This window comes from Loxodonta africana, chromosome 18 (genome assembly GCF_030014295.1).
Source record: "Loxodonta africana isolate mLoxAfr1 chromosome 18, mLoxAfr1.hap2, whole genome shotgun sequence".
Classification (NCBI taxonomy): Eukaryota; Metazoa; Chordata; class Mammalia; order Proboscidea; family Elephantidae; genus Loxodonta; species Loxodonta africana.
In genome coordinates this window covers 36,033,577-36,060,978 of record NC_087359.1, presented here as the reverse complement: position 1 = coordinate 36,060,978, position 27,402 = coordinate 36,033,577, and the positions used below count along the sequence as shown (strand labels likewise).

The 27,402-nt window shown below is 38.9% G+C and overlaps 2 protein-coding genes across 6 annotated transcripts in view; one reads left to right on the top strand and one right to left on the bottom strand.

Annotated features, from left to right (window-relative positions):
- Nucleotides 1-3,605, bottom strand: part of IKZF3 (IKAROS family zinc finger 3) — a 90,879-nt gene extending 87,274 nt beyond the window's left edge. For 2 of the 4 annotated variants that reach the window (XM_064271126.1, XM_023553658.2), the window contains exon 1: nt 3,425-3,549. In XM_064271126.1, coding sequence (XP_064127196.1) covers nt 3,425-3,431 — 7 coding nt within the window. In that variant the 5' untranslated portion in view covers nt 3,432-3,549. Of the gene's footprint in view, nt 1-3,424 lie in introns of all 4 variants that reach the window. The other 2 variants (XM_010594402.3, XM_023553659.2) reach the window with 2 other exon arrangements.
- Nucleotides 3,606-7,650: 4,045 nt separating this feature from the next.
- Nucleotides 7,651-19,856, top strand: ZPBP2 (zona pellucida binding protein 2). Of its 2 annotated transcripts, none has more exons than XM_023553660.2 (7): nt 7,651-8,232; nt 8,928-9,053; nt 9,708-9,869; nt 11,471-11,689; nt 12,256-12,338; nt 13,356-13,536; nt 14,073-19,856. In XM_023553660.2, exons 2-7 carry the CDS (start codon nt 8,975-8,977, stop codon nt 14,165-14,167), a joined length of 819 nt encoding a protein of 272 aa, XP_023409428.1. In that variant the 5' UTR covers nt 7,651-8,232; nt 8,928-8,974; the 3' UTR covers nt 14,168-19,856. The 2 variants fall into 2 exon arrangements, with proteins under 2 accessions (XP_023409428.1, XP_064127192.1); XM_064271122.1 differs by having other exon boundaries at nt 7,678-7,768.
- The last annotated feature ends 7,546 nt before the right edge of the window (nt 19,857-27,402 follow it).

Genomic DNA, 27,402 nt, shown 5'->3' with positions numbered 1-27,402 from the left:
TCTGCCCTCAAAAAGTTTACAGACTAGTGGGGAAGATAAACAACTAAATCAATAAATAATTTCAATACAATGTGGTAGAGTACACATAGAGAGGAGAGCGTTTTAGCCTAGGTGGAGGGAGGTAAGGGACTGGGTAGGGGCAATGGCCAGAAGGCACAAGGGGGAGGCCACCAGGAGAAGGTCATTTGCAGAGCCTTCATGGTGATGATGACTGAGCACAGTCTTAAAAGGCAAGTAGGCATAACCAGGTAAAGAACTGAGTGAAACTTTAGCAAATTTATGGATGTGTGAAATAGCATGCTGGATTATAGGAAACACAAAAGGAATGTTTTAAAATTATGTTCTACCAGGACCCCATGGCCTTTCAGGGGTTTTTCTTAGAACTCCTTTATCATTTCATCCTCCATGTACTGATAATGGAGGGCAAGTAAACTCTACCATCTGGAAGCTCCATCTCTGTTAATCTCAGCCATCCAGAGCACAGTAAGGGACCTAAAAATGAAAAATGGCTACCAAAGAATCCATGTAGTGAGATGCAGAAGCTGACAAGAAGGAGACAAAGCTTGCAAAATAATCTGGGAATATTTAGTACAGGGGCTCTACACAGTTCAAAGGCCCCTGTGAGAATATCTTATAGAATTTATTACCTGATGGTCAGAATAGTGACCCAGGGTCATGAAAATAATGTTGCCTCTTGTATTCCCTGTTCATAAAGCAGGGGCTATAGAATAAATACACTTAGAATGATCTCTGCTCAATACTGTTCAAATAAAAAGGTCTTACATTAACTGAGAAACCTGCCATTACCTATGAAATTCATATTTGTCAACCACCTTATTTCCCAACTATACCAGAGAAGAGAGATATTATTGCAGCACAAATAATAAAATTTGGCAATACATGAGTCTTTGGATAGAAAATATTTAGGGTTACAAATTGTGTGAAAAGAAAAAAGTTATAGCTTCTGCATCATATGCATTAACTCTTCACTCTTACATGACAAGATTTCTACTTCAAAAGCCTATTTCATCTGACAACTTCACACATAAAAGTCTCAATAAATGTTTGTTGATGAATAAAAAGATGAATGAATGAAAACAAATGACTTTATATGTTTAAGGAATGACTGACTACATAATCACATTTCACAATAAACTGTAACATATTAACTTGACCCACAAATTAGGCAGAAAATAAATGTATTTTCTTGCATTGCAAAGAGAGGTACACTACAGGCCAAATCTCTACTTATTCTAGATTGAGACCAAAATATCAATAAAAAAATACTTTAAATATCAAAGACATGAGCCAGATCAATCAATTCTGTGCAGCTATAATGAACTAGATATTTTACTACATAAAATACTCTGTCCTCGAGGACCTAACATTAGAATAGCTGAACTGGAATTTTTGCATTAAACATACTATATACCATCTACCTCTATGGATCTATGAATCTAATTTAGTCATCAAAACTCACAACTGATCACAGTATAATCCACATTCTATTTCTTTCCATTTATAAAGTCAGTACATTCTGAATTAAATTCTGCAGAAATTTTCATTTCTTTCTTCTTCAGGGAGTCTTCATCCAGGTTTGTCTAAAAGTTTCTATGAGATTAAAAAACCCACTGCCATCGAGTCGACTCCAACTCATAGCGACCCTATAGGACAGAGTAGAACTGTTTCATAGGGTCTCCAAGGCTGTAAATCTTTATGGAAGCAGGTTGCCACATCTTTCTCCCCCAGAGCAGGCTAGTGGGTTCAAACCATCGACCTTTTGATTAGCAGCTGAATGCTTTAACCACTGCAGCACCAGGGCTCGCTATTAGATTAGTATCCTAAATTATGTTATTTAGTTAATATTTCATATTAAATAAATGAATTTGGTAGTGTTAACATTTACAGAGAAACACTCCAATTTCCATGAATTCACATGATCCTGTACATTAGTCTTGAGAAGTGATATAGTTAAAATTAGGAAAAGATAATGTTGGAGTATTGATTCACAGCCTCACAAAAACAAATTCATCAATTCATTTGTAATAAAGTATGAGATGCCTTTTAAAAATTATATCTTTCATAGTATACAGCAATCTTTTTTTTCTCTTTACTTGGCCAATGAATGCTTCACGTTTTACTTCATAAAATGTTCAAAGCATAAATTTTTTAGAGTTATTTCTTACACCCTGATTATTTTTAAAAATGAAAAGCATAGTTTTTCATGTGAGAAAACGCTTGAAGCGTTAATCAATAATGGTCATTTAAAACTTCTATTTAACGAATACGTACAGTTCACTGGCTTATCACTTGGCATTTTACAGAAAAAAAATGTTTATAGAGGCCAAGGTGGTAAAAATATTTGTACGCATACCCATGTACAAAGTGTGGATTTAGGAGTATAATACTGCACTCAATTATACCGTGAAACAAAAGCCTTACTGTATTTATTATGTGTCCCTGAATATCTAATCATATTTTTTTAAAATCCATATACTCTAGAACTAAAGCTACCAAAGATCAAGGTTCATTGGCAAATAAGTGATCCTTCAATTACGATGAAAGAAAATATTCATGATATTCATCCGTATGTTTTAATCAAAATTAACATTAATTAGTTGATTAGGTATTAGTATCTCACTTATCAATAGAATATTTTTCACACAAATTCTGATTTTCTAAATATCACCACCTCCCCCAACTTGAGATGCATCTGCCATTTTCAAGGTTTCAGACACATTTGATGAAAAGACTATTGACGAGTTTACACCACCAGTGTGAAATTTTAGTTAACCCAAGGAAATACGTACTGAAAATTTTAAGAGAAGCAACGATGGTTTTATGACTTTCAAAATTAATTCAAATAAAACTCTTAATGTGACCCCGACTTTTCCCTCGGGTAAAAAAAGATCATTAGAAGATCGAGTTCCAAGGGAACTGCAAGAGCTAACCACTTGAAAATTTACCTTTCCCTATTTACCTTTCGGAAAAAAAGAGCAGTCACCTTTCATTCAAAACAAGTAACTCAGATTAGCCTAATTCTAATGGACACTGAGGCCTGAAAATGAGCATCCAAAAGAATTCGTTCTTCCACCCCAGGTTTGCTGCCATTTCAGAGACTCCCCATGAGCGCTTTTCCACTGCAGAGTTAAGGTTGACCCCCTCATGTCTAACAACCCCTAAGAGATAAAATTGTGGAGAAGTTACCACTTTCCAAAGTTAGGGTGGCGATGGGGGGGTGCAAATGAGAGCTGTGTGAGAACCGACAAGCTCTGCCCTCTCAAATACCTCATATTTACTTTTGACAAAAGAAATAAATAGAAGCAAAACCGAGATTGATTCAGAAGGAACTCTCTCTCTCTGCTCGGTGCACTGGTCGAGCTTTTCAAAGACCCCTTTGAAAAGAAGCGGGCTGGAGGCTCACCTTCCATGTCGCCGCCGGGCTGGGCTGGGCTGCAGCTACCGCTCTGTCTCCCGGGCCGCTCCACGTGCTCCTGCCGTCGCAGGGACGCCGCGCGCAGCTGGCGGGAGATTCCCGGCGCGGGGAGTCCCCGGGATCCGGCAGCCGCGTCGGCGCAGATTGAGCCGGGCAGGAGCAGACGACCGGCCGGTGCACGGGGTTAGAGCGGCGCTGGCTGGCGGCAGCTTTAAAGGACGCTCACCGCGGAGCTGAGGTTCCGCGCCTCCAGCCCCCTTTTGATTGTCAAACCCGAGAACCCCGATAGAATGGAAATGGCGCATCAGTAAACTGTCTCAGATGTCTATTTTAGATGGATAATGGAAGAGAGTAATATTATCACACGTGGAGGGCGGGGGTCTGGGTCGCTTTTTTGCAAGCTTAAGTTCCAAGAGGCTTGTGTTTAATCAAGCAAGATCTGGAATTTTTAATCTTTGTCCAGATTTGGGCATAACAGCCATGAACACAATCAATGAGAACTCACTTCATTCTGAGTATTATTTGTTTTTTGGTTTTTTTCTTCCACTGTTTTTCATTTTACATGATAAAAGTTTTTGTCCAAGTTTTCAGAAAGCTCTAAGATATTTCAAAACGATTCTGGCGCTTTTATCAACTCAACCTCTTCATTTCAGGAAGCAATTGGCTCACTTTTGTTTTCCCTTCTGGGAACTGCTTGGTTTGTTCACCACTACGTACAGAATACTACTCATTCTATTTATGTGTGTTTATTTTCTACTACCCTGCCTTCTTCCAAATAAGATCAGAGACAGCTTACAAAAATACATATGCTGGATCAGAAAAGTAAGTAAAGAAAGCAGAGCTGGGGTGGGGAGGGGGAAGGCAATGGTAAGATAATAAAAATAACTCAAAGATCTTAGTATACAGAGATGTACCAGACAGCATCTTTTTCCAACATCCTCTCTATTTTATAGAGGTAAAGCACACATTTGACTGCACAGAGGACAAAGGGGAAGTGACCACTAACAGTTTTTCAAAAGCAGAACTTTTCTTCACACCCAGGTCTAAAGGACATTGCTCAGGTGATAAAGATACCCAGTGTTAAAGCGGACAATATAGGACAATTCTCAAAAAGGCCATTGCTACCTTGTTAGAAAATATTGTTAGATTATGCAAATATATCCGAGAATTAAGGATGGGGTTTTTTTCATCTGCAGATCATATCAGAAGAAAGCAACACTTACCAGTGCATGTTGTAATTGATGAATTTTAGCTTATTTTAAATAACGCCTTGGTACAGGACGTCAACACACAGTTTTTTAAATGAGTGAATAGCTTGCACTGGCTTTGTTTTAACATCATAGCAACACAGTTAACATCTTCATAGCTTGTTTGGGTTGGAGTTCTACAGGATAATATCAATTTCGGAGAAATACTCTAAACATTAGGTCTAATTTTAGTACAGAAAGGGGAAATTTGTTGTTTGTTAGTTTCTAAGAGCAAAAATAGCACATCAAAAGTAACAGAAGAGGAACTGTAAAATTTCACAGGGATGATGTGAGGATGAATAGTTATGTGATTATTGAAAAGTTGTAAAGAGCTTTTATTTTCCATTAGAATTTTTTTAATATACTTAAATGACAGTGGAATGAGTTTTAAAAAACCACTGACATCGAGTTGATTCCAACTCATAGTGTCCTCATAGGACAGCGAAGAACTGCCCCATAGGGTTTCCAAGAAGTGGCTGGTGGATTTGAACTGTCGACCTTTTGGTTAGCAGCTGAGCTTTTAATCACTGCCCACCAGTGGAAAGTGTTACTACTCTTTAAATACCTCATTTGGTATAGAGTATTTCAAGCTCCAGAGAGTGATGCATGAGAAGATAAAAAAGTAGATAGGTTAAATAATTTATGTAGCTACTCCACCCTCAAGGAGGTAGAGTAACTCCCCACTCCTTAAGTGTGGGCTGCACATAGTGACTTCCTTCCAAAGAGTACAGCATGAAAAGGGGGAAAAAAGAGTAACTTTACAGTGGAGAAACCTGACAAATACTATCTCAGCCAGGTGATCAATGTCAATATTAACAGTGATGTCATGTTGATAGTATGTGCCCTTGATGTGAATGGCACTTTCCCTCTGTGGTCTTCCTCCCAGTCTAATCATGATGAAAAATCACACAAACTTCAATAGAGAGGCATTCTACAGAATACCTGACCAGTACTACTCAAAATTGGCGAGATCATCAAATGCAAGAAAACTCTGACAAACTCACGGTCAAGAGGAGCCAGCAGACATGATGACTAAATGTAATGTGGTGTCCTGGGTGGGATTATAGAGCAGAAAAAAAGGACATTAGGTAAAAACTAAGGAAATCTGAATAAAGTATGTACTTTAGTTATTAATAATGTGTCAATATTGGTTCATTAATGTGAGAAATGCACCATACTAATGTATCAGTAATAGGGAAAACTGGGTGTGGGGTATATGGGAACTCCGTACTCTACATTTTTCTGTATATCTAACAGTGTTCTAAAATAAAATTTTAAAAAACTGGATGGGTAACAGGATTATCTACTTTCAACAGACAACTACTACTCATTTGGTCAGGTCTCATAGGATTGGAAGTTTACCACACAGGCTTTACAAGGATCAATTTCTTAGAATAACTAGGAAGCTAATGAAACATACTGTGAACTTAGAATGTACTTTGGGTAAAACTGGAATGACAAGCTTTTAGAGAATGCAGAATATTGCCTAAATTTGTCTTCATTATCATCACCTTAAGAAGAAAACAGTTGAAACTAAACCATGAATCTAGACACGGTAACCCACGATGGATGGATCTGACTCACTGAATCACATTTCAATGCTTATGCCAGATAGATAAAATTAACAATGACTAAAAACGAAATCACTGACAAAGGCTGCTCCTGGACTATCTCAGATAGTCCAAGTACTGACTTGGCTCAAAGGAAATAAAACTGAAAACGCTTGATCTCACCCAAAATAATCATTCTGGCTTAGCCCTGTTTGAACCGTAGGCTGTCTACTTACCATTCTACTCAAAACCACGACTGAGGGTGTCCCTTTGCTAAGAACTAGACAGTTCACTGGGAGTTTCAGGCCACCGAACTAGTAGCCAAGAAGCAATCACTAAAGACAGGGACAGGATCTCTCTTTTGAAGCTCTCTAATCTTCCATCTGCACAGGAAAAGCAGATCCTGGGGTCTTGCCTTTCATTCGAGCCCTTCTTTTAAAGCAAGCTTACTTCACAACCCTAGATATCTTTGCATGGGAGTCTCTCAACATTGTCTCCTACTCGAACTTGAAAATGAAGATTACACGTTCCTCTAGAGTAGGAAGACCCGGAGGCGCCTTGCTAGAGCGCTAGCGGTTCTTCAAGGTCTTGGTTTTATCGGTAGAAGAGTTGTTAGGTAAAAATTGGGTGTGAGAGTTTGAAAAGTATCGGGCACAGTTTCAGACAGTTCATGAGACGAGGGGCATATGAAAATTCCCACGCAGAACACTGCTTCATGTGAGGAGGAAATTCTCACAAGCTTCTTCCCTCCTCAAGCCTAATGTAATTGCATCCCCTGCCCCGCCGTACTTGGAACTCACGGTGTTCCTCTTGTGGTTCCCTCTGTCCCTTACACTAAAGCAGTCCCTGAAACGCGAAGCCTTCGATGAGTTTAATGTTTTTGTCCCTCAGAGAACTAAAAACCCACTCACAGACCTAAACGCCGAGAGCACAGGAAAATGGCGCCAGACCCGAGGCGCGAAGCGCCCTACGACGGCAGCAGCGTGGACGCAAGGGGGCGGGGCAGTCCTGTCCGAGCCCCGCCCCCGCGCGTGAGCCTCCCCTGACCCGCGGGCGACCTCGCCCTCGCGCGCGCCGCCGCTGAGCGCGAGCCCTCGTAGCACGCATGCGCTCTCCAGCGCGTCTGCTCCCGCGGTAGCGACGGGCGGGTAGGGGAGCTGGTCCCGGCAGTTTGCTCAGCTCTGTGGTGGAGAGATGGGGAGGTGCTGGGCCCGGGCTGAGGGAGGAAGGCGCCCACCCCTCGACGCCTCCCGGGACGCCAGCCCCTGAGCCAGGATGCGAGCGTGGGCCCTACTCTTCGCGGTGCTCTGGTACCTCACAGGAGGTGGGGCTCCTCCCGCCCGGCCCCCAGGCCTCTCCCCTCTTCCCGCTGTTCCCGGTCCTGCCTCCTCCGCTTCGCCCCGACCTGCCCCATTCTGAACCCTGGCTCCTCTTCTACCTAAAAAGTCAGTGGTTTCTTTCCTCCGCAGTTGGATGGCAGCGTTCTGCCTTACACAATAAGAAAGGCTTCATTTATGGCACGCCAGGACACCCAGGTAATAAGGACCTCTTCACACGCAGAGCCTATTGGAAGAGCCCAGGGTGCCATGGACCTGCTAAGGTTCTTCCCGCCGAGGGAGAGGGAGCGAACATTTTCTGAACACCTACTCTGTCCTCGGCCGTTCATGAAGGTTGCCTCGTGTCATCCTCTCGGCGACCCTCCGCCTTAGGTGTATCACCTTGCCTAAAACCGCACAGCTCGTAAGGAGCTCGAGTTCATTCCAGATCTTTCTCTGATGCCACCTTACTTCCAGGTTTCTTTGCTGCTTTGCAAAGTGTGAGGCCAAGTTCAGAGGAGAGATTCCCAGGGCTGGAAGTCCCTCTGGAACAGCGTTGCCCCTCCGCTTATTAACTGGAAGAACTCTTTATCTTTTAAGGCTTCCCTCAAATGTCGTTCATCACTCAAGTGAAACTTTCCCACACTCCACACGGAAAATTAGTCACTCAGCTGTGCTCCTAGGTAACCGAGCCAGTTCATAGCATTTGTCGTGATTGAGATCCCTCCATATTTGATTCCTCCACTAGATCGTAGGACGGTGTCTTTACATGCTCATTCTGGCATTCAGTAGGCTTGAAAATTAGTATCTTGTGGGACTGCATTGATTCCAAGCGTACTATTGTTGTTTCCACCAAATCTGAAACAGAATAGGTTATTGCAGAAGATGGTTACAGTCTTCTAGTATGCCCCCACATAGACTTAATTATTGTTTTAGACAGGAAATTTATAGTTAAGGTCCCCATGGGGATGACAATGGTCATCTTTAAAATAGTTTTTACCAACAAGTCCATGTCTTTTTCTTACCAACTTTAAATTGACTCCACTAATCCTTGAAAAAATTATGATTCCAGTGAGTTCTGAATCTGTACGTTAAAGTGAACTTCTAAATGTATCATGTACATTTTTATAAACAAAATTAAAACTATAATTTCAGCAAAAAGAAAAGTAGCATGGTTCTTTAGCAGTCCAGAGTTTTTAAAACTTGCTATGAGAAGCAAAAATTACTTTAGATTATCATTCTAAATGACATATAGCTGATTTTTAAAGTAGTGAAATCCAAAGAACCAGAGCATCTCTGGGGGAAAAAAAAAATGGTAGGAAGTGTATTTCTTAATTTTGTTATGTAGTGTACTTACACATTATTTATTTTGTCACAGTGAAAATATATGTAAAATTACATCAAAACAGTCCAATCCTTGTCTGTATGGATCCTGAAAGTGCTAAAAAAGAAACAGTGGACCCCACCTATGTATGGATTGGACCTAATGAAAATAAATTAACAGGTAAATTATTTGATTTTTTATATCTTCATTTTTAATGATGTGAAATTTTTTAAATAAAGTGCTTTAGCTTATTAGAAGGAACAAATTGAAAACTAATTTTAGCTGAGTTTCACTTGCTCCATGCTTAGACAAATCATGTTACATCTTGATCTGGGCTTTAATTTTCTCTTCAGCAAAAACAGACATGGTCATTTTTACCTGCTTCCCAAAGTTGTTCAAAGTTTTTATAAAAACCTATAATTTATTCTTGTAGCACCTGTAATAGGAGATGAGATATCTAATACGTAATTTTCATGATGCTAGAAGAGTATCTTGGAATATAAGCATTATTAATTAATTTCTGTCTTATTATGAAGAAATTGTATAGCACTACCAGGCAGTGTAATCGCATCTCCTGAATTACTAGCATAAACAGTCAAGACTAGATGCCAAGAAATGAATTAAAGAAAACCGATATATATTTCAAAAGTGTACTTATCTCATGTGGTTTTCCATATAGTAATATGACAGAATTAAAATTTTGTTGGATTCTTGAAGTTAAAATAGTCCATTAATTTATTTTTATTTTTGTATTACATTGTAACTACATGTTTACTAGATAATACTTGAATTGTTATATATTAAATTACCAAGCTGTTTACAATATCTGTTTAGGAAACAATCGAATAAATATAACTAACACAGGAAAGCTGATGGTGAAAGATTTTCTGGAGCCTTTGTCTGGACCTTACACATGTACTTTTTCTTATAAATCTGTCAAAGCAGAAACTCAAGAGGAAAAGACAATAAAGAAGAGATATGAATTTATAATGTTTGGTAAGAATATAAGCACATTTTAATTAGTACATTTAGTTTGGATCAGAATTAAATGTATAGTTTCTTCATTTAGTGAAAATGAGTCTGTTATATAAAATCATTATGACTCTTGGAGTATTTTGGGTGTATTTGACCAGGTAAACTCTTAAACTGACAATAAGATGAAAAACCAAAACCAAAGCCATTACTGTCAAGTCAATTCCGACTCATAGTGACACTGTAGGACAGCAGAACTGCCCCATAGGGTTTCCAAGGCTGTAAATCTTTGTGGACGCATGTTGCCACATCTTTCTCCCATGGAGCGGCTAGCGGTTAGTGAGTTTGAACCACCAACCTTTTGGTTAGTAACTGAATGCTTAACCACTGCATCACCAGGGCTCCTTGGCATCAAGATTAAAAAAAAAAAAATGAAACCCGTTGCCGTCAAGTCGATTCCGACTCATAGCGACTGTATAGGTCAGAGTAGAACTGCCCCATAGGATTTCCAATGAGTGGCTGGTGGATTTGAACTACTGACCTTTTGTAGCAGCCATGGCTCTTAACCACTGTGCCACCACAGCTCATATTATAGTACCAAAAGCCAAAACCAAACCCATTGCTGTCTGACTCATAGCGACCTTACAGGACAGAGTAGAATGCCCCATAGAGTTTCCAAGGCTGTAACCTTTACAGAAGCAGCCTGGGAAATCTTTCTCCCAAGGAGCAGCTGGTGGATCTGAACTGATGACCTTTCAGTTAGCTGCCACGCACTTAACCACTGCACCACCAGAGCTCCAATGTTTAATTAAAAAAAACCAAACCAAACCCACTGCCATCCAGTCAATTCCAATTCATGACAACCCCATAGGACAGAATAAAACTGCCCTATAGAGTTTCCAAGACTGTAGTTCTTACAGAAACAGACAGCCCCATCTTTCTCCTACAGAGCCACTGGTGGTTTCGAATTGCTAACCTTTAGGTTAACAATCAATTGCTTTAAACACTGTGCTACTATGAGTTGAAATTGACTTGGCAACAGGTTTTTTTTTTTTTTTAATTAAACATCAAAGGAGCCCTGGTGGCACGGTGGTTAAAGCACTCTGCTGCTAAATGAAAGATTGGCAGTTGGTAACCACAAGCAGCTCCTTGGGAAAAACATGTGGCAGTCTGCTTCCGTAGAGATTTACAGCCTTGGAAACCCTGTGGAGTCGCTATAAGTCAGAATTGACTCAATGGCAGTGAGTCAATGTTTAATAGGCCATGTTTAATTCTATAAAAGCAAATTAATGATCTTTTTCACTGGACTTGCTGACAGCAATGACACTTTCTGCAAATTAACACCCGTGCATCTTTTTTTTTTTTTGACACTGTTAACTTTTACCTATAAAGCCAACCTATAGAAACCATATCTCCTCTTGTACTGAATAGGTAATGTATCAGATGAAAATAATATTTTTTATTACAGTTACTAGTTCTATGTATTTTTGTAAAGATAATCTGATAAAGCATTTTATTAGGTAAGTTTCTATGATGAGATTTAATATTATATGTTATTTGAAAGTTGGTAGAAGTTATACTAGGCGCAATTGTTTTTATTCTCATCTCTCTTTTTTTTTTTTAAGCCTATCGGGAGCCTGATTATTCATATCAGATGGCCGTACGTTTTACCACAAAGTCTTGCGTAGGAAGATATAATGATCTACTTTTTAGAGTGCTGAAGAAAATCTTGGATAATTTAATTTCGGATTTGACGTCCCACGTCATAGAACCATCATATAAATGCCATCTTGTTAAAATTCCAAAACATGGCCTCATACATGAGCTTTTCATAGCCTTTCAAGGTAGAAGTATTTTAAAATATTTCTTTAACTTTATGAGTAGCTTAGTCTTAAACCATTATAGATTACAAAATTAATTACCACATTAATATGAGATATCTTTTAAGTAGTAGGTCTTAAATGTTTGTTAAGCACTAAAATGTATTGTTGGTCTTAGCCTGGTTATGGTTTTAAAAATTAACACTAATTGTTTACCTTCAAATATAATGTTGCTTGTCTCTTAGAAGTCAACATCATTTTCTAGAATATAGTTTTTCACTATGTAATAAAAAATAGTTCATTATAATTTCTTACAGAATTTTAAGTTTTGTTTTTGAGAACTTAGTAAAAGGGAGAAACCTAAAAAGTTATTTCTATTTACTTTAAAGCATTGTAGTTACTTCATTAGCCCCCAGATGGAGTAAAATCATAATGTATAAATTATTTCAGTCGTGCACCTTACTTCATTACTAGGATTAGATAAATGCCTGCGCACATGCACACTGAATTCAGAGTTTACAACTTTATTGAAATGTTTAGAACATTTTAGAATCTCTTTGTCAACCTGTCATTTTTTTTTTCCTCTCCAGTTAATCCTTTTGCTCCGGGGTGGAAAGCTGCATGCAACCAGTCTGTTGACTGTGAAGATAACACTAATCATAATATCCTCCAGGTAAGAATTTCAGTGTAAGGGGAAACTATTTGAATAGTCAATAAAGGGATTTTGAATTTTTTATATTAAAAACCTTAAAAAATCTGTTCCCCCAAGTTGTGAATATTGATCAATAACAAGATATTTCTAACCAAGTAGATTTAAATTGTTCTTTAAGAAAAAAAAACTTAAATATAAAGCATTGTTGGTTTTTGCTTTCAGCCTTTTAAACTGAGTTTGTGGGATTCATGGCTATTTCAAGATGTGTTATTTTGGAAGAATAATCTGGGATATTATATAACTCTCGCAGGTTAAAATAGTATCTATTGTATTTATGACCAAAGGATGAATACTCAGTCTTTGTTCCCCAGATGGCGGTTGGACCACAGCTTGAAGAACATCCTTTCAATCATGTCATCCTAGGTTAAACCTAAGGGTCCTCCAGAATCGGTTCTTCCAAATGTGTACTGGTCATAGCAGTCGTTCTCTCCTCCACCACCCTCAGAGGCGGAGGCCATAGTCTGGAAGACCCCTTCTCTCCTGGGCTAGCTCCTGAGCCCATACCGTTAATGCTGTGTACGGCTCGTGGGTAGCTCTCAGTTAATGTCAGTTGTTAAACTCTATAATCAAAAAAATAAAACAATTTACATAACTAGTTTGAAATGCTGATTAGAGAAAAGTCTAGGTTTCTATTTTCCTTGGCTCTTTTTTCTTGACAATCATATGTGTTTAGAAATAATGAGCTCCTAGTTATCTACATATGAAATAAAAAGAAATAGGCACGTTGTAAATAACTCAAGGCAAGTTTTTTTTTTTTTTTTTAATTTCAGTTTAGTTTTTCTTAACCAGTGTGCATGTGAATTGCCAATAATTGATATAGTCAAAACTAGGCTAATTTTAGTATTAATACACAACTCTTCAGGAGTGTTGTGTAAAGCATGGCATGCTTATAGTGCATTTCATTGCCCCTGATCCAGAAAGAGAAATTTGGTTCATGTTTTAGTGATTATACATCTCTCTGGTATTTTTAAATCTTAGGCAAGAGATCGGATAGAAGAATTTTTTCGGAGCCAAGCATATATTTTCTACCATGACCTTAATAAAACCCTACCAGCTATGCATTTTATAGACCACAGTTTTCAAGTAGTACGTATGGATAGCTGTCGTCCAGGTTTTGGAAAAAATGAAGCTATGCACAGTAATTGCGCTAGCTGCTGCGGTAATTATAAAATATAAATATCTAAATGTTTAAATGATATATTCAGAAGAATAGTTGAGTAATTCACTTAGGATAATTAAATTGAATCTTTACAGTGATTCTCTTACAAAAAATCAAAGCCCGCATTTCTGTATATAATTATCTTAATTTATATTAATTCTTCCCAATGTGCTAACTGTATTACAAAACGTTTCTATAGTGTTCTGACTTAAGCTACTATTCTGTGAAAAAAAACAGAGTGATCTTACCTGGAAAACAGAATGAAATAGAAACTCATAAATGGGGTACTCAGAAGATACTGTATAATGCTGACCTAAAGAAAAAAAGAGGATTTTAACTTTTTCCTCTGTTTTTAAGATCATCAGACTACAAAGTTTGAAACTCACAGATAACCGCCCACAGTTTAGTTGGCTAAACATGACTCAGTATAATGTAGATATAGAAGTGAAGAGATATTGAAGACAGATTTATACCATTGATATAAAACACCTCTAACTGGAATTATTATAACCTCCTCCATGTGTTTTCCTCTACAGTGGTTTGTAGTCCTGGGACTTTTAGTCCTGATGTTGATGTTACTTGTCAGACCTGCGTTTCCATCCATTTCTATGGAGCTAAATCTTGCCCGTAAACTTCAGACAAAAAACACTATGAAGAGTAGAGGTGAAAGCCCTGTTACTTGCTTGTGGAAGTGGAAGATAGAAGATGATTTCTTCATATCCCAAAGCATCATAGAAGCATCATAGATAGCTTCATTCAGTAAGACCAGTAAGACCAAAACAATGGAAAACATACATTTTAGAAACTTTAAAAAATAGTTGATGTGGCATTTCTAAGAGGGCATTTAGTCCAATATCTCCAGTGTACAAAGGAAAGTGTAAGTATTAGTGAATGATTTTTAATGAGATACGTTTTGTTGTTAACAAACAGAATCTAACTATTGCTCTATACTTAAGACTATATTAAGGTCAAGAAGAGTAGCAAAATATAATAAAAACTTTATGCTTTCCATATATTAATTTGCTTGAAATCACTCTTATGTAATGTATATTACCTTTGTAATTAGAACCAAAGAAAGTTATTTGTTTTGGTCATTTTGTTTTTAGGTTTTGTTTTTTTTTTTAATAATTAAATAGAATTTATTTTTTAGTAGTTTTTAGATTTACAGAATAACTGAGCAAATAGTACATAGAGTTCCATATACCTACCCCAATCCTACACTCTCATTCCTCCTGCACACACACGCAATTTTCCCCATTATTACATCTTGCATTAGTGTGGTACACTTGTTACAAGGAATGAACCAATATCAATATATTATTATTAACTATAGTTTATATTAAGATTCATTCTTTGTGTGTTCTAGTGCTTTGGGCTTTAACAAATGCACAATGACATGTATCCACCATTACAGTTTCTTGTCAAAGAGTGAATATTTTGTGTTTTTCCTTATAAACTACCAGTATTTTAATGCAAAAATCTCAAATTCATATGTGTGTATTTGTATCTTCATGTAAAACTGCAACACCTTTGTAAAAGAATTGTATCTAACTTTTGAATTTGTATGTTTTTGAGCATCTTTCATAAGCATTTATTGTTAATTGTAGGCATTAGAATAATGCTAATAGTTGTCCTAATGTAATTAACCTATGGTCTTGCTGTGGATAGATTTTTTCAGGAAACATCTTTTTTATACTTCATTCCATTTACTGATGTAATATCTTTGCAAAGATTTCTACAAGTTACCTTCGGTATGGCTGCTGAACCATGAAAGCATCTTAAAAAAACAATTATTCATCCTTTCTGATACAAAACCAATGTCTATACTATAATCAAAACTAATAATGTGGGATGGGAGAGTCTTCTGTCCAGATTCATTGAGCCCCTCAGGCCTGAGATTAGGAAAAAAAAAAAAAGCAACATTTGTTTTGGGATAAATTTGGGGCTTTGTTTTTATTTTTTCTCTTTTACTTATTTTTTAAGTATCTGTTTTTCCTTCTTTCTGATTTTTGAATTCTCTGTGTGTGTATGTGTGTGTTTAGGTAAGAAAGGGAATATTAGAAAATACAATTCAGTTGTATCTATTACAGCTGTTGAAAGTAGAGGCTTAGAAGACAGGAGGGAAGGGAAGTAAGAAGGGAAAAGGGAGCCAAACAAGGAAGAGACCTAGGCTCCATAAACATCGTAGCAGCTACCCATTGCTTATAGAATAAAGCATGTATTCTCATTTGAAGTGATATTTCCCCCAAGGAGATGAAAACTGGTTCAGGGGAGTGGGTCTTAACTATTACAATGGTTTGTGGTTCTCCAAAGAGCCACAATACATAAACTGATATACATTATATCTGTGGTATTAAAATTTAATGGGGATGGAAGCTATTGGGGGGCAAAAGTCTAAAAAGACTCCTAAAAGTGGGGGGGGGGGGTAGAGATTAAAAAAAAGTTGAGAAAAACTAGAATAAAGAGTGAAACTCTAAAATTGGCATTCAAGGCCTTCTATGGTTTGGTTTCAGTGAACCTTTTCAGCCTTGACTCCTGGCATTTCTACACTGGGTGACAGATTGGACTAAGTTTCCAAGATCTCTTCCAGTTCTAAGAATCTTTTCTCAGTTTGAACCCCTTACTCTATCAGATGAATCTTGCTCTCTTCTAGACAGACCAGGCTCATTCCTCATACGTAGAATACCCTTTCCTCTTAACTCCACTTCTTCAGAGCATTTGATTCTACTTTAAAAGCTTTCCACTTCCACCTACATGAATCACTTCTTTAAATTTATTCCCATGTCCCTCACCCCCACTAATTTTAGTACCTAATCACACTTTTGTTATCATTTAAATTTTTGAACTTTTTTTCCTGATTTGTAAAATTAAGGGATCTGTAATATGTACACAGATCAAGAGGCAGTCACTCGAACAGAACAAGGGGATACTGCATAGCTTTAAGTCAGGAAAGGCGTGATTTGTGTGTCAGGGTTGTATCCTTTCACCATACGTATTCAATCTGTATGCTGAGCAAATAATCTGAGAAGCTGGACTATATGAAGAAGAACGGGGCATCAGGATTGGAGGAAGAATCGTTAACAACCTGCATTATACAGATGACACAACCTTGCTTGCTGGAAGAAGAGGACTTGAAGCACCTTCTGATGAAGATCAAAGACTACAACCTTCAGTATGGATTACACCGCACATAAAGAAAACAAAAATCCTCACAACTGGACCGATAAGCAGCATAGTGATAAACAGAGAAGAAATTGAAGTTGTCCAGGATTTCATTTTACTTGAATCCACAGTCAACACCCACGAAAACAGCAGCCAAGAAATCAAAAGACGTGTTGTATTGGGCAAATCTGCCACAAAAGACCTCTTTAAAGGGTTGAAAAACAAAGATGTCACCTTGAAGACCAAGGTGCACCTTACCTAAGCCAAGGTGTTTTCAGTTGCCTCATATGCTTGCGAAAGCTGGATGATGAATAAGGAAGACCGAAGAACATACTTTGGACATGTCATCAGGAGAGATCAGTCCCTGGAGAACGACATCATTCTTGGTAAAGTAGAGAGTTATCGAAAAAGAGGAAGACCCTCAATGAGATGGATTGACACAGTGGCTGCAACAGTGGGCTCAGGCATGACAACGATTATGAAGATGGTGCGGGACAGGGCAGTGTTTTGTTCTGTTGCGCGTGGGGTCACTATGAGTGGGAACCAACTCAATGGCACCTAACAACAACAACAACATCTCTTCTGAATCCCCCGTGCAAATGGTTAAGCGCTCGACAACTAGCTGAAAGGTTAGCTATTCGAACACGCCCAGCAGCGCCTTTGGAAACAGGCCTCGTGATCTGCTTCCAAAAGGTCAACGGCCTTGAAAACCCTATGGAGTAGTTCTACACTGCATACATGAGGTCGCCATGAATTGGAATCATCTCGATGGCGACTGACTACAAACAGCAACAACAGTATCTTTTCCAGCAGTGAATCTAAATTTAATGCCTTTTCTATCTTCTGTATCCTTTTTTGCCTCCTTTCCCCATTAGATAATAAACTCCTTATGAGCAGGAACATCCTCATACTGCCTTTGAATCCCACACATTGTTATGCATAGAATAGGTGTAATAATGGAAGTAATTAAATTGAGTCTGCATTTAGAAGTAGACTTTTGGCTACCCTCTTCTTGTTGTTATTTTGAACTTTGAGAATATTTGCCCCTGATACATTGATTCACACTCTCCACAGTTTTTTTGGCTTATTAGTCCAATGGCATATGGAGCCCAAAATGTCCAGGTGGCAATTTCATCTTCAATTTTAGGGAAGGTCATTGTTGTATCCCTTGCTGGATGTATCTCCCCTTGGAGACAAAGATCTCCAAACCAGCAGAACTCAAAGTTGCCAGGATAGGAAGCAGAAATTCTGTAAGTTAGCCACCATCTAAGATGCATCAATTGGTCTCAACCCACCGGGAGCAAAGGAGAATGAAGAACACCAAAGACACAAGGTAATTATGAGCCCAAGAGGCAGAAAGGGCCGCATAAACCAGAGACTACATTAGCCTGAGACCAGAAGAACTAGATGATGCCCGACTACAACCAATGACTGTCCTGACAGGGAACACAACAAAGAACACCTGAGGGAGTAGGAGAGCAGTGGGATGCAGACTCCAAATTCTCATAAAAAAAACCAGACTTAGTGGTCTGACTGAGACTAGAATGACCCCAGAGGTCATGGTCCCCAGACCTTCTGTTAGCCCAAACAAAACAGGAACCATTCCCAAAGCCAACTCTTCAGACAGGGATTAGACTGGACTGTGGGATAGACGATACTGGTGAAGAGTGAGCTTGAATCAAGTAGACTCATGAGACTATGTTGACATCTCCTGTCTGAAGGGGAGATGAGAGAGTAGACGGGGTCAGGAGCTGGCCGAATGGACCCAAAAAAAGAGAGTGGAGGGAAGGAGTGTGCTGTCTCATTAGGGGGAGAGCAATTAGGAGTACATAGCAAGGTGTTTGTAAATTTTTGTATGAGAGTCTGACTTGATTTGTATACTTTCACTTAAAGCACAATAAAAATTAAAAAAATAATAAAGTACAATTAAAAAAATAAAATAAAAATTCTGCAAGTGGGTTATTACGTAAAATAGTGAGAGGATCCATTCCCTTTCCACCCTTTGATTCCTGGACAGTCCTGGCTGTGAGGGAGACAGCATCACATATATGTCTCTGATGCGAAGAATATACTGCATCCTGTAAAACAGAACCCCATCTTTTTAGAGTGTGGTCTCCAAACTGACACTATAACTGAGGATTTTAGGAAGCCATTCCACCTTTCACTTAAGCCAGTTGTTTCTGGGTGAGGGGGTATGTGATAAGACCATTTAATTCCATGGTTATGATTCCCATTGCTTCACTTCCTTTGCTATCAAATGAGTTCCTTGATCAGACACAATGCTGCATGAAAGCCATGTTGGTGGATAAGGCAGTCTACAAGTCCGCGAGTGATAGTGTTGGCAAAATCACGAGCAGAAAAATCAAATCCACATGCAAAATATGTGTCTTTGCCATTGAGGATGAATTTCTGTCTGTTGTTTGGACAGTTTTATTCCATCAGCATAAAAAAAATTAGGTGCGCTGGTTAATGAATATAAGGTTATCCTGAGGTAGATTAACACACAATTCTCTTTGACACACATAGTGCCATGGATTGAATTATGTCCCCCCAAAAATGTGTATATTACCTTGGTTAGGCCATGGTTCCCAGTATTCTGTGGTTGTCCTCCATTTTGTGATTGTAATTTTATGTTAAAGAGGATTAGGGTAAGATTGTAACACCCTTACCAGGTCACATTCCTGATCCAGTATTAAAGGAGTTTCCCTGGGGTGTGGACTGCACCACCTTTTAACTCTGGAGAGATGAAAGGGAAGCAAGCAGAGAGTGGGGACCTCATACCACCAAGAAAGCAACACTGGGAGCAGAGCGCATCCTTTGGACCAGGGGTCCCTGTACCTGAGAAGCTTCTCCATTCAGGGAAGGTTGATGACAAGGAATCTTCCTCCAGAGTCAGCAGAGAGACAAAGCTGTCTTTTGGACCTGACACCCTGAATTTAGACTTGTAACCTACTAGACTATGAGAGAATAAATTTCTCTTTGTTAAAGCCATCCACTTGTGGTATTTTTGTTATAACAGCACTAGATGACTATGACACATAGCATGTCTCATTTTGAAACAGCAGAATTTTACAAAAGTGAGAAACAGCATAAACATTTTAATGATAGAATTCTAATGGGGAATTTCTGTTCCCTCAAGGACTAAACATCCCCTCTTGAAGGTAAAATTACAACCAGAATCATCCTAGAGAGAGACATACCTAGGAAATTCAAGGGGAAAAGCAGCATGTGCCCCCAAATAATAGCTGATACTATGTGCCAGCCACTGTTCTAAGTGTTTTTTGATGTATTAATTCAGTAGTCCTCATATCCATCATAGGAGGTAGATACTATTATTATTCCCATTTTATAGATGTAGAAAAAGAAACACAATTGTTAATTTGCCCAAAGTCACACAGCTAGTAATTGGTAGAGTTGGCACTGGAAGTCTCTAGAATCTAGGCTCTTAATTACTACACTATGCTGTCTTTCCTAGTAAGTTTTATCTTAACAGGTAATAATTATTTCTGGGCTCTGTAAACAAAGTAGTTTTAATGGGAAAGTGCCTATTAGACAAATAAGATATAACAAAATACAAATTTTAACCAGCCCCAAAGAGGGAAAACTAGCAATGTAAATCAAAGGGTGAACTAGTGAGGGCACTGAGTACAAGATTGCCCCCTACTCCTTTCTGATGTTATGTCTAGTCTGCTTTGACTTCTTCCACTCTCCTTAGAAAATCCCACAGAATGTGGGCTCTGCTAGAGTTTGATTGTGAATTTCTTTTCTTACCCAAGCTTTCACCTTTCTCCTTTTATATTTTGTTTTTCATCCTCCAGTTTCCTTTTACTCTTTAGATTCCTGCCATATTTTCATCTTAACTGTGCTTAGTCTTGGCAAGCTTCCTTTACCCCACATGCATCTAAAAAATGTGTCTTGGGCCATTCTTGCCTTCTTCCTCCTTTTATGTTTCATAAGCTTCTTTAGTCCCTCAGAAGGAAGAGCATAGATAAACTGACAGATTACTATGATTACCTTTAACCCCGTGAGTGGAAACAAAGCTTGACAATCACAAGCAAAACTTGATCTCAAAAGATATTTTTTAAGTTACAGTAATGGGGCAAAGTACTGCCAGGTTGTGCAGTTGTTAGTGGTCTAGAGTGGAAATTATTTTCTGGGTCTCACAGACCTATTGTTTCTCAGTAACCCATTCCTTAGAGTTGAAATTTAAGTAGTCAAAGAAAGAACTCTTGTATTTCTCACCAAGTAAGAGAATTGCAGCTTTCAGGAAGTAATTTAACTTCAGACAGCTGTGGCACAGTAGTGAATTTTGAAGGCCTGAAGGCCCCCGAGGCTGCAGAAATGTGATTGGCACCAAAGTACACTTTCAGAGTGACAGTTTTTATTATGAAGACTGCTTAGTAATGAGGTGGAGTTTGGATAAACAAATCCTATGCTATCACTTAGGATCATCCCAGGAAATGCACTGATATCTGGCATCAGAATCTGGAAGTAAAGAGCAGTGAAGGTGTTTGGAAGACAAAGAAGAAAACAGGAAGCAAAAAAGAGAAAAATGTGGGTTTAGCCACCAACCATAGAATAGGTTGTGTACAGCACAGAGAAGAGGAAGCACACCTGAGTTCAAATGAGGTTGAAGCCCTTTTCCTGCAGATGTAGGTTACACAGCTTTGACTGAACAGCTCTAATTTAGGCTCCTGGACCCTCCCTCATTCCTGGAGAAGTTTCCTGGAGTGTGGCTCACTTGATAAGCAGTCAATCAAAGTTTTAAATTCAGAAGAAAGACTAAATTGAGGCTGGAGGTGTGGTAGTGTGCCTCCCTTTTCTTATGGTCCAGCTCTAAGCTTAATATCCAGGGCTTGTTAAAGCATCGTTCGATGCATGGCTCCCCTGAATGACAGAAAGCAAGTGAGGAAGACATCTGCTGTCTACACTGGAAGGACCCTGGCTTTCCAATTTTAGTCCTACTCCATTATTTTCTAGTATATCCTTAGCAAAGGCTTTCTCATCCCTGCTGTGGAAAAAATAATGCTAGCTTCACCTCTCTTACAATGTAACTTTATATAATCATATAACTTATATGAAAAAAACTTTATAAACCATAAAATACAAACAATTTTAAGGCATTGTATTATCTTGTGGGATCTATGATACATAGGAAGGGATTCCACACAGCCAGGAAATCCACAGCTTTCACCATAATTTGTATACATTCATTCAACCAACAAGTTTTGGCTCCCTTATTTAATATATTAAAAAAAAAAAAAAAGACAAAACCAATTGCCATTGAGTTGATTCCAACTCATAGCAACCCTATAGGACGTAGCTGAACTGCCCCATAGAGTTTCCAAGGAGCGCCTGGTGGATTCAAACTGCCGACCTTTTGGTTAGCAGTGGTAGCACTTCATCACTATGCCACAAGGGTTTCCACTACGCCACCAGGGTGTCCTTATTTAATATAGGTACTATTTTTTGAGCCCTGGTTGCTCAGTGGTTAAGCGCTCGGCTGCCAACCAAAAAATCAGTGGTTCAAACCCACCAGCACTCCACGGGAAAGATGTGGCAGACTGCCTGCACAAAGATTTACAGCCTTGGGAACCCTGTGGGGCAGTTATGTTCTGTCCTGTAGGGTTGCTATGAGCTGAATTGACTCAATGGCAATGGATTAGGAGTTACTATCCTAGTGTTCTCAAGGCCTCTGGCTCCAGGGAAGGTACAGACTAGTATCTGAGACAGACAAGTACAGCACTCACTGTTTGATAGGTACCACTGTAACCAAGGAACATTTTTAGGCCCTTCTGCCCCTTGGAGATCTAGGCGGTAGACTTGAAGAAAGATTTCAGAAGGCAGATGGGGGAAAGGCTCACACTGCTACAAGAAAATTACAAAAAGTTTCAAATAGAAAAGTAAATATCACTGTTTTTTTTAACCTCTTTTATTGTGAAATATAATAAAAAGTGCACTAAACTTACAAGTATAGCTTAACAAATAATTGGAAAATGAATATCTGAGCTACCCACTACCCAGGTTGAGAAATAAAATACTGCAAGCATCCTAGAGACCCACCCCTTTCCCATGTGCCTCTCCCTGATCATATCATCCCTCCTCCGAAGAGGCTGATTTCTTAGTATTTATTTCCTCGCTTTTCTTTGGAGTTTTACCACCAAAGCATGGATTCCTAAACAATATGGTTTTCTGTATTTTTTTGAACCTTATGTGGAAAGAGTCATATCGAACGTGTTCTTTTTTGTCTTGATTCTTAAAAAAATTAATCTCATATAGCTTTAGTTCATTTATTTCCATTGTATATTATTCTATTGTATGGATATATCATAGTTTGTTTATGCATTCTATTGTTGGTGAACATTCAAGTTAATTCCAATTTTTGGCCGTTACAACATTCTACTAAGGAAAAGTCTTAGAAGTGCATCCCATCTGATGCACATGTGTACAAGTTTCTCTATCATTTCTACCTAGAAGTAGAATTTCTGGTTCTTAGGGTAAGTAAATATTACATTTTTAATGCCAAACTGTTATCCAAAGTGGTTGTACTAATTTACCTTTCCATCTTTCATATGAAAGCTCCCATTGCTTCAGACTTCTATCAGACTTTTAAACTTTTGTCAATCTGATGAGTAGTAGTATCTCACGGTAGTTTTAATTGGCATTTCCCTAATTACTGACGAGGTTCAGCATCATTTCATGTTTGTTAACCATTCGAATTTTCCTGTTTGGAAAGTACTGTTCAAATCTTTTGTCTATTTTTCTATTCGCTCATCTTTTTATTGATTTGTATGAACTCCTTATACATTCTAGGTAGTAGTCATTTGTAAATTATATGTTTTAAATATGTTCTCCCACTCTGTGGTTTGTCATTTTACCTTCCTATGATATCTTTGAAATGTTCTTTTTGACGATGAATGCAACACCATTCCTCTTCAAGTTGTCGTTCCCGACAGAGTAAACCATATGATTGTCAGTTCGAAATGACCAATACCAGTCCATTTCAGCTCACTAATGCCTAGAATATTGATCTTTATGCATTCCATTTCATTTTTGACGATTTCCAATTTGCATGCATTCATACTTCATACATTCCAGGTTCCAATAATTAATGGATATTTGTAGCTGTTTCTTGTCATTTTGATTTGTGCCACATCAGCAAATGAAGGCCCCGAAAGCTTGACTCCATCCACGTCATTAAGGTAGACTCTACTTTGAGGAGGCAGGTCTTCCCCAGTCGTATTTTGAGTGCCTTCCAACCTGAGGAGTTCATCTTCTGGCACTATATCGGACAATGTTCTGCTGCTATTCATAAGGTTTTCACTGGCTAATTCTTTTCAGAAGTAGACTGCAGGCCCTTCTTCCTAGTCTGTCTTAGTCTGGAAGCTCAGCTGAAACCTGTCCACCATGGGTGACCCTGATGGTATTCGAATACTGGTGGCATAGCTTCCAGCATCACAGTAACACACAAGTCTCTACAGTACAACAAACTAATAGTTGCATGGGGGAACATTTCAAGATCTAATCTGAAGTACAACACTGTCAGTGACAGGATAATATCCATATGCCTAAAAGGAAGACCAGTTAATATGACTATTACTTAAATTTATGCACCAACTACTAAGGCCAAAAGGCAGTCTGAAATTGATGGAACATGCAATCAGGATGCACTGATAATTACTGGTGATTGGAACGTGAAAGTTGGAAACAAAAAAGAAGGACCAGTAGTTGGAAAGTATGGCCTTGGTGATAGAAACAATGCTGGAGATCCCATGATTTAAGTTTGCAAGACCAACGACTTCTTCATTGGAAATACCTTTTTTCACCAACATAAATGGTGGCAATACACATGGACCTTACCAGATGGAATACACAGAAACCAAATCAACTACATCTGTGGAAAGAGACGATGGAAAAGCTCAATAGCATCAGTCAGAATAAGGCCAGGGGCTGACTGTGGATCAAACAATCAATTACTCACATGCAAGTTCAAGCTGAAACTGAAGAAAATAAGAACAAATCCACGAGAGCCAAAGTACAACCTTGAGTATATCCCGCCTGAATTTAGAGACCACCTGAAGAGTAGACTTGACGCATTGAACGCTAATGACCAAAGACCAGATGAGTTGTGGCATGACATCGAGGACATCATACATGAAGAAAGCAAGAGGTCACTAAAAAGACAGGAGAGAAAAAAAGACCTAAATGGATGTCAGAAGAGACTCTGAAACTTGCTCTTGAACATTGAGTAGCTAAAGCAAAAGGAAAAAATGTTGAAGAAAAAGAACCGAAGAAAAGATTTCAAAGGGCAGCGCAAGAAGACAAAGTAAATGATTATGATGACGTGCAAAGACCTGGAGATAGAAAACCAAACGAGAAGAACACATGCAGCATTTCTCAAGCTGAATGAGCTGAAGAAAAAATTCAAGCCTCTAGTTGCAATACTGAAGGATTTTACAAGGAAAATATTAAACGATGCAGGAAACATCAAAGGAAGTTAGAAGGAATACACAGAGTCACTATAACAAAAAGAATTGGTCGACATTCAACCACTTCAGGAGGTAACATATGATCAGGAACCAACGGTACACTAGAGGAAGAAGTCCAAGCTGCACTGAAGGCATTGGCAAAAAACAAGGCTCCGGGAATGGACGGAATACCAATTGAGATGTACCAACAAGCAGATGCAGCGCTGGAAGTGCTTACTCATCTATGCCAAGAAATTTGGAAGACAGCTACCTGGCCAACTGACTAGAAGAGATCCATATTCATGCCAATTCCCAAGAAAGGTGATCCAGCCAAATGCGGGGTTCCCTGTTACCAGCTTTCCTGTCCCCTCCTGCCTTCTAGTCCTTGCCCCAGGGCTGGTGTGCCCCTTTAGTCTCCTTTTGTTTTATGGGCCTGTCTAGCCTTTGGCTGAAGAGTGAACCTCAGGAGGGACTTTATTACTGAGGTAAAAAAGTGTCAGGGTTTCTTCAGTCTCTTTTAGGCCATTAATCTGGTCTTTTTTTGTGAGTTAGATTTTTGTTCTACATTTTTCTCCAGCTCTGTCCAGGATCCTCTATTGTGATCCCTGTCAGAGCAGTCAGTGGTAGTAGCCAGGCACCATCTAGTTGTACTGGACTCAGTCTGGTGGAGTTTGTGGTAGTTGTGGTCCATTAGTCCTTCAGACTAGTCTTTCCCTTGTGTCCTTAATTTTCTTCATTCACCCTTGCTCCCGACTGGGTGAGACCGGCAGAGTATCTTAGATGGCTGCTCACAAGCTTTTAAGACCCCAGACACTACTCAACAAAGTAGAATGTAGAACATTTTCTTTATAAACTATGTTATGCCAATTGAGCTAGATGTTCCCCAAGACCATGGTCCGCACAGCCCTCAGCCTGGTAATTCGGTCCCTAAGGGAGTTTGCATGTGTCTATGGAGCTTCCATGACCTTGCCTTGTACAAGTTGTGCTGGCTTCTTGGGGATCAATTTCTAAGCACTCTCTTCCATTCCATTTCTCTATTTGTCTATCTATGTCCCAATGTCACTAAAATATTATCAGTTTATCTATGTCCCAATGTCACTAAAATATTATCAGTTTATAATCACTTTTTTTTTTTTAGCATCCTGTACATACCCTCTAGTAACCTTTTTCTTTTGACTTAATAGCCACCTATAGAGTAGCATCTGGGGTCTTAATAAGCCTGTGAGCGGCTATCTAGGATACTCCACTGGTCTCACCCCTTCAGGAGCAAGGAAAAATGAAGAAAACTAAAGACACAAGGAAAGATTAGTCTGAAGGACTAATGGATCACATCTAGCACGGCCTCCACCAGACTGAGTCCAGTACAACTAGATGGTGCCCAGCTACCACCACTGACTGCTCTGACAAGGATCACAATTGAGGGTCCTGGAAGGAGCTGGAGAAAAATGTAGAACAAAATTCTAACTCAAAAAGGAAGACCAGACTTACTGGCCTGACAGAGACTGGAAAAACCCTGAGAGTATGGCCCCCGGATACCCTTTCAGCTCAGTAATGAGGCTACTCCTGAGGTTCACCCTTCAGCCAAAGATTGAACATGCCCGTGGAACAAAACAAGACTAACGGGGCACACCAGTCCTGGGACAGGGACTGGAAGGCAGGAGGGAACAGGAAGCTGGTAATAAGGAACCCAGCGCTGAGAAGGGAGAGTATTGACATGTCGTGGGGTTGTTAACCAGTGTCAATAAGGTGTGTACTGTTTGATGAGAAACTAGTTTGTTCTGTAAACCTTCATCTAAAGTTCAATAAAAAAATTTTAAAAATCCACCTATATCATACTTTTTTAAAATTTCAAATAATTATACAATTCCTATAGTTTATTTAAATTTTGTAAGCCTTAGAAACAATATGGAATAAAAGTAAACAAGTGGCATTTTGTAGTCACTATGAAAACAAACTTCTGCAAACTCAAAGGCCCTTTTGAACAAACAGTTTTTTTATTGAGCCCTGGCAGAGAAAAGACAGGCCCTGTTATGGATTGAATTGTGTCCCCAAAAAATGTGTATCAGTGTGGTTAAGCCATGATTCCCAGTATTGTGTGATTGTCTACCATTTTGTCATCTGATGTGATTTTCCTATGTGTTATAAATCCTATCTCTACAGTGTTAATGAGATGGGATTAGTGGCAGTTATGTTAATGAGGTGGGACTCAATCTACAAGATTAGATTGTGTCTTAAG

What these genes read in the sequence shown, in the direction of transcription:
- ZPBP2 (XM_023553660.2), top strand. Translation starts at nt 8,975, where the DNA reads ATGGATCCTGAAAGTGCTAAAAAAGAAACAGTGGACCCCACCTATGTA. An exon ending in TAATGAAAATAAATTAACAG is followed by an intron (nt 9,054 to 9,707) that starts GTAAATTATTTG and finishes ATATCTGTTTAG; the next exon opens with GAAACAATCGAATAAATATA. An exon ending in GCTTTTCATAGCCTTTCAAG is followed by an intron (nt 11,690 to 12,255) that starts GTAGAAGTATTT and finishes TTTCCTCTCCAG; the next exon opens with TTAATCCTTTTGCTCCGGGG.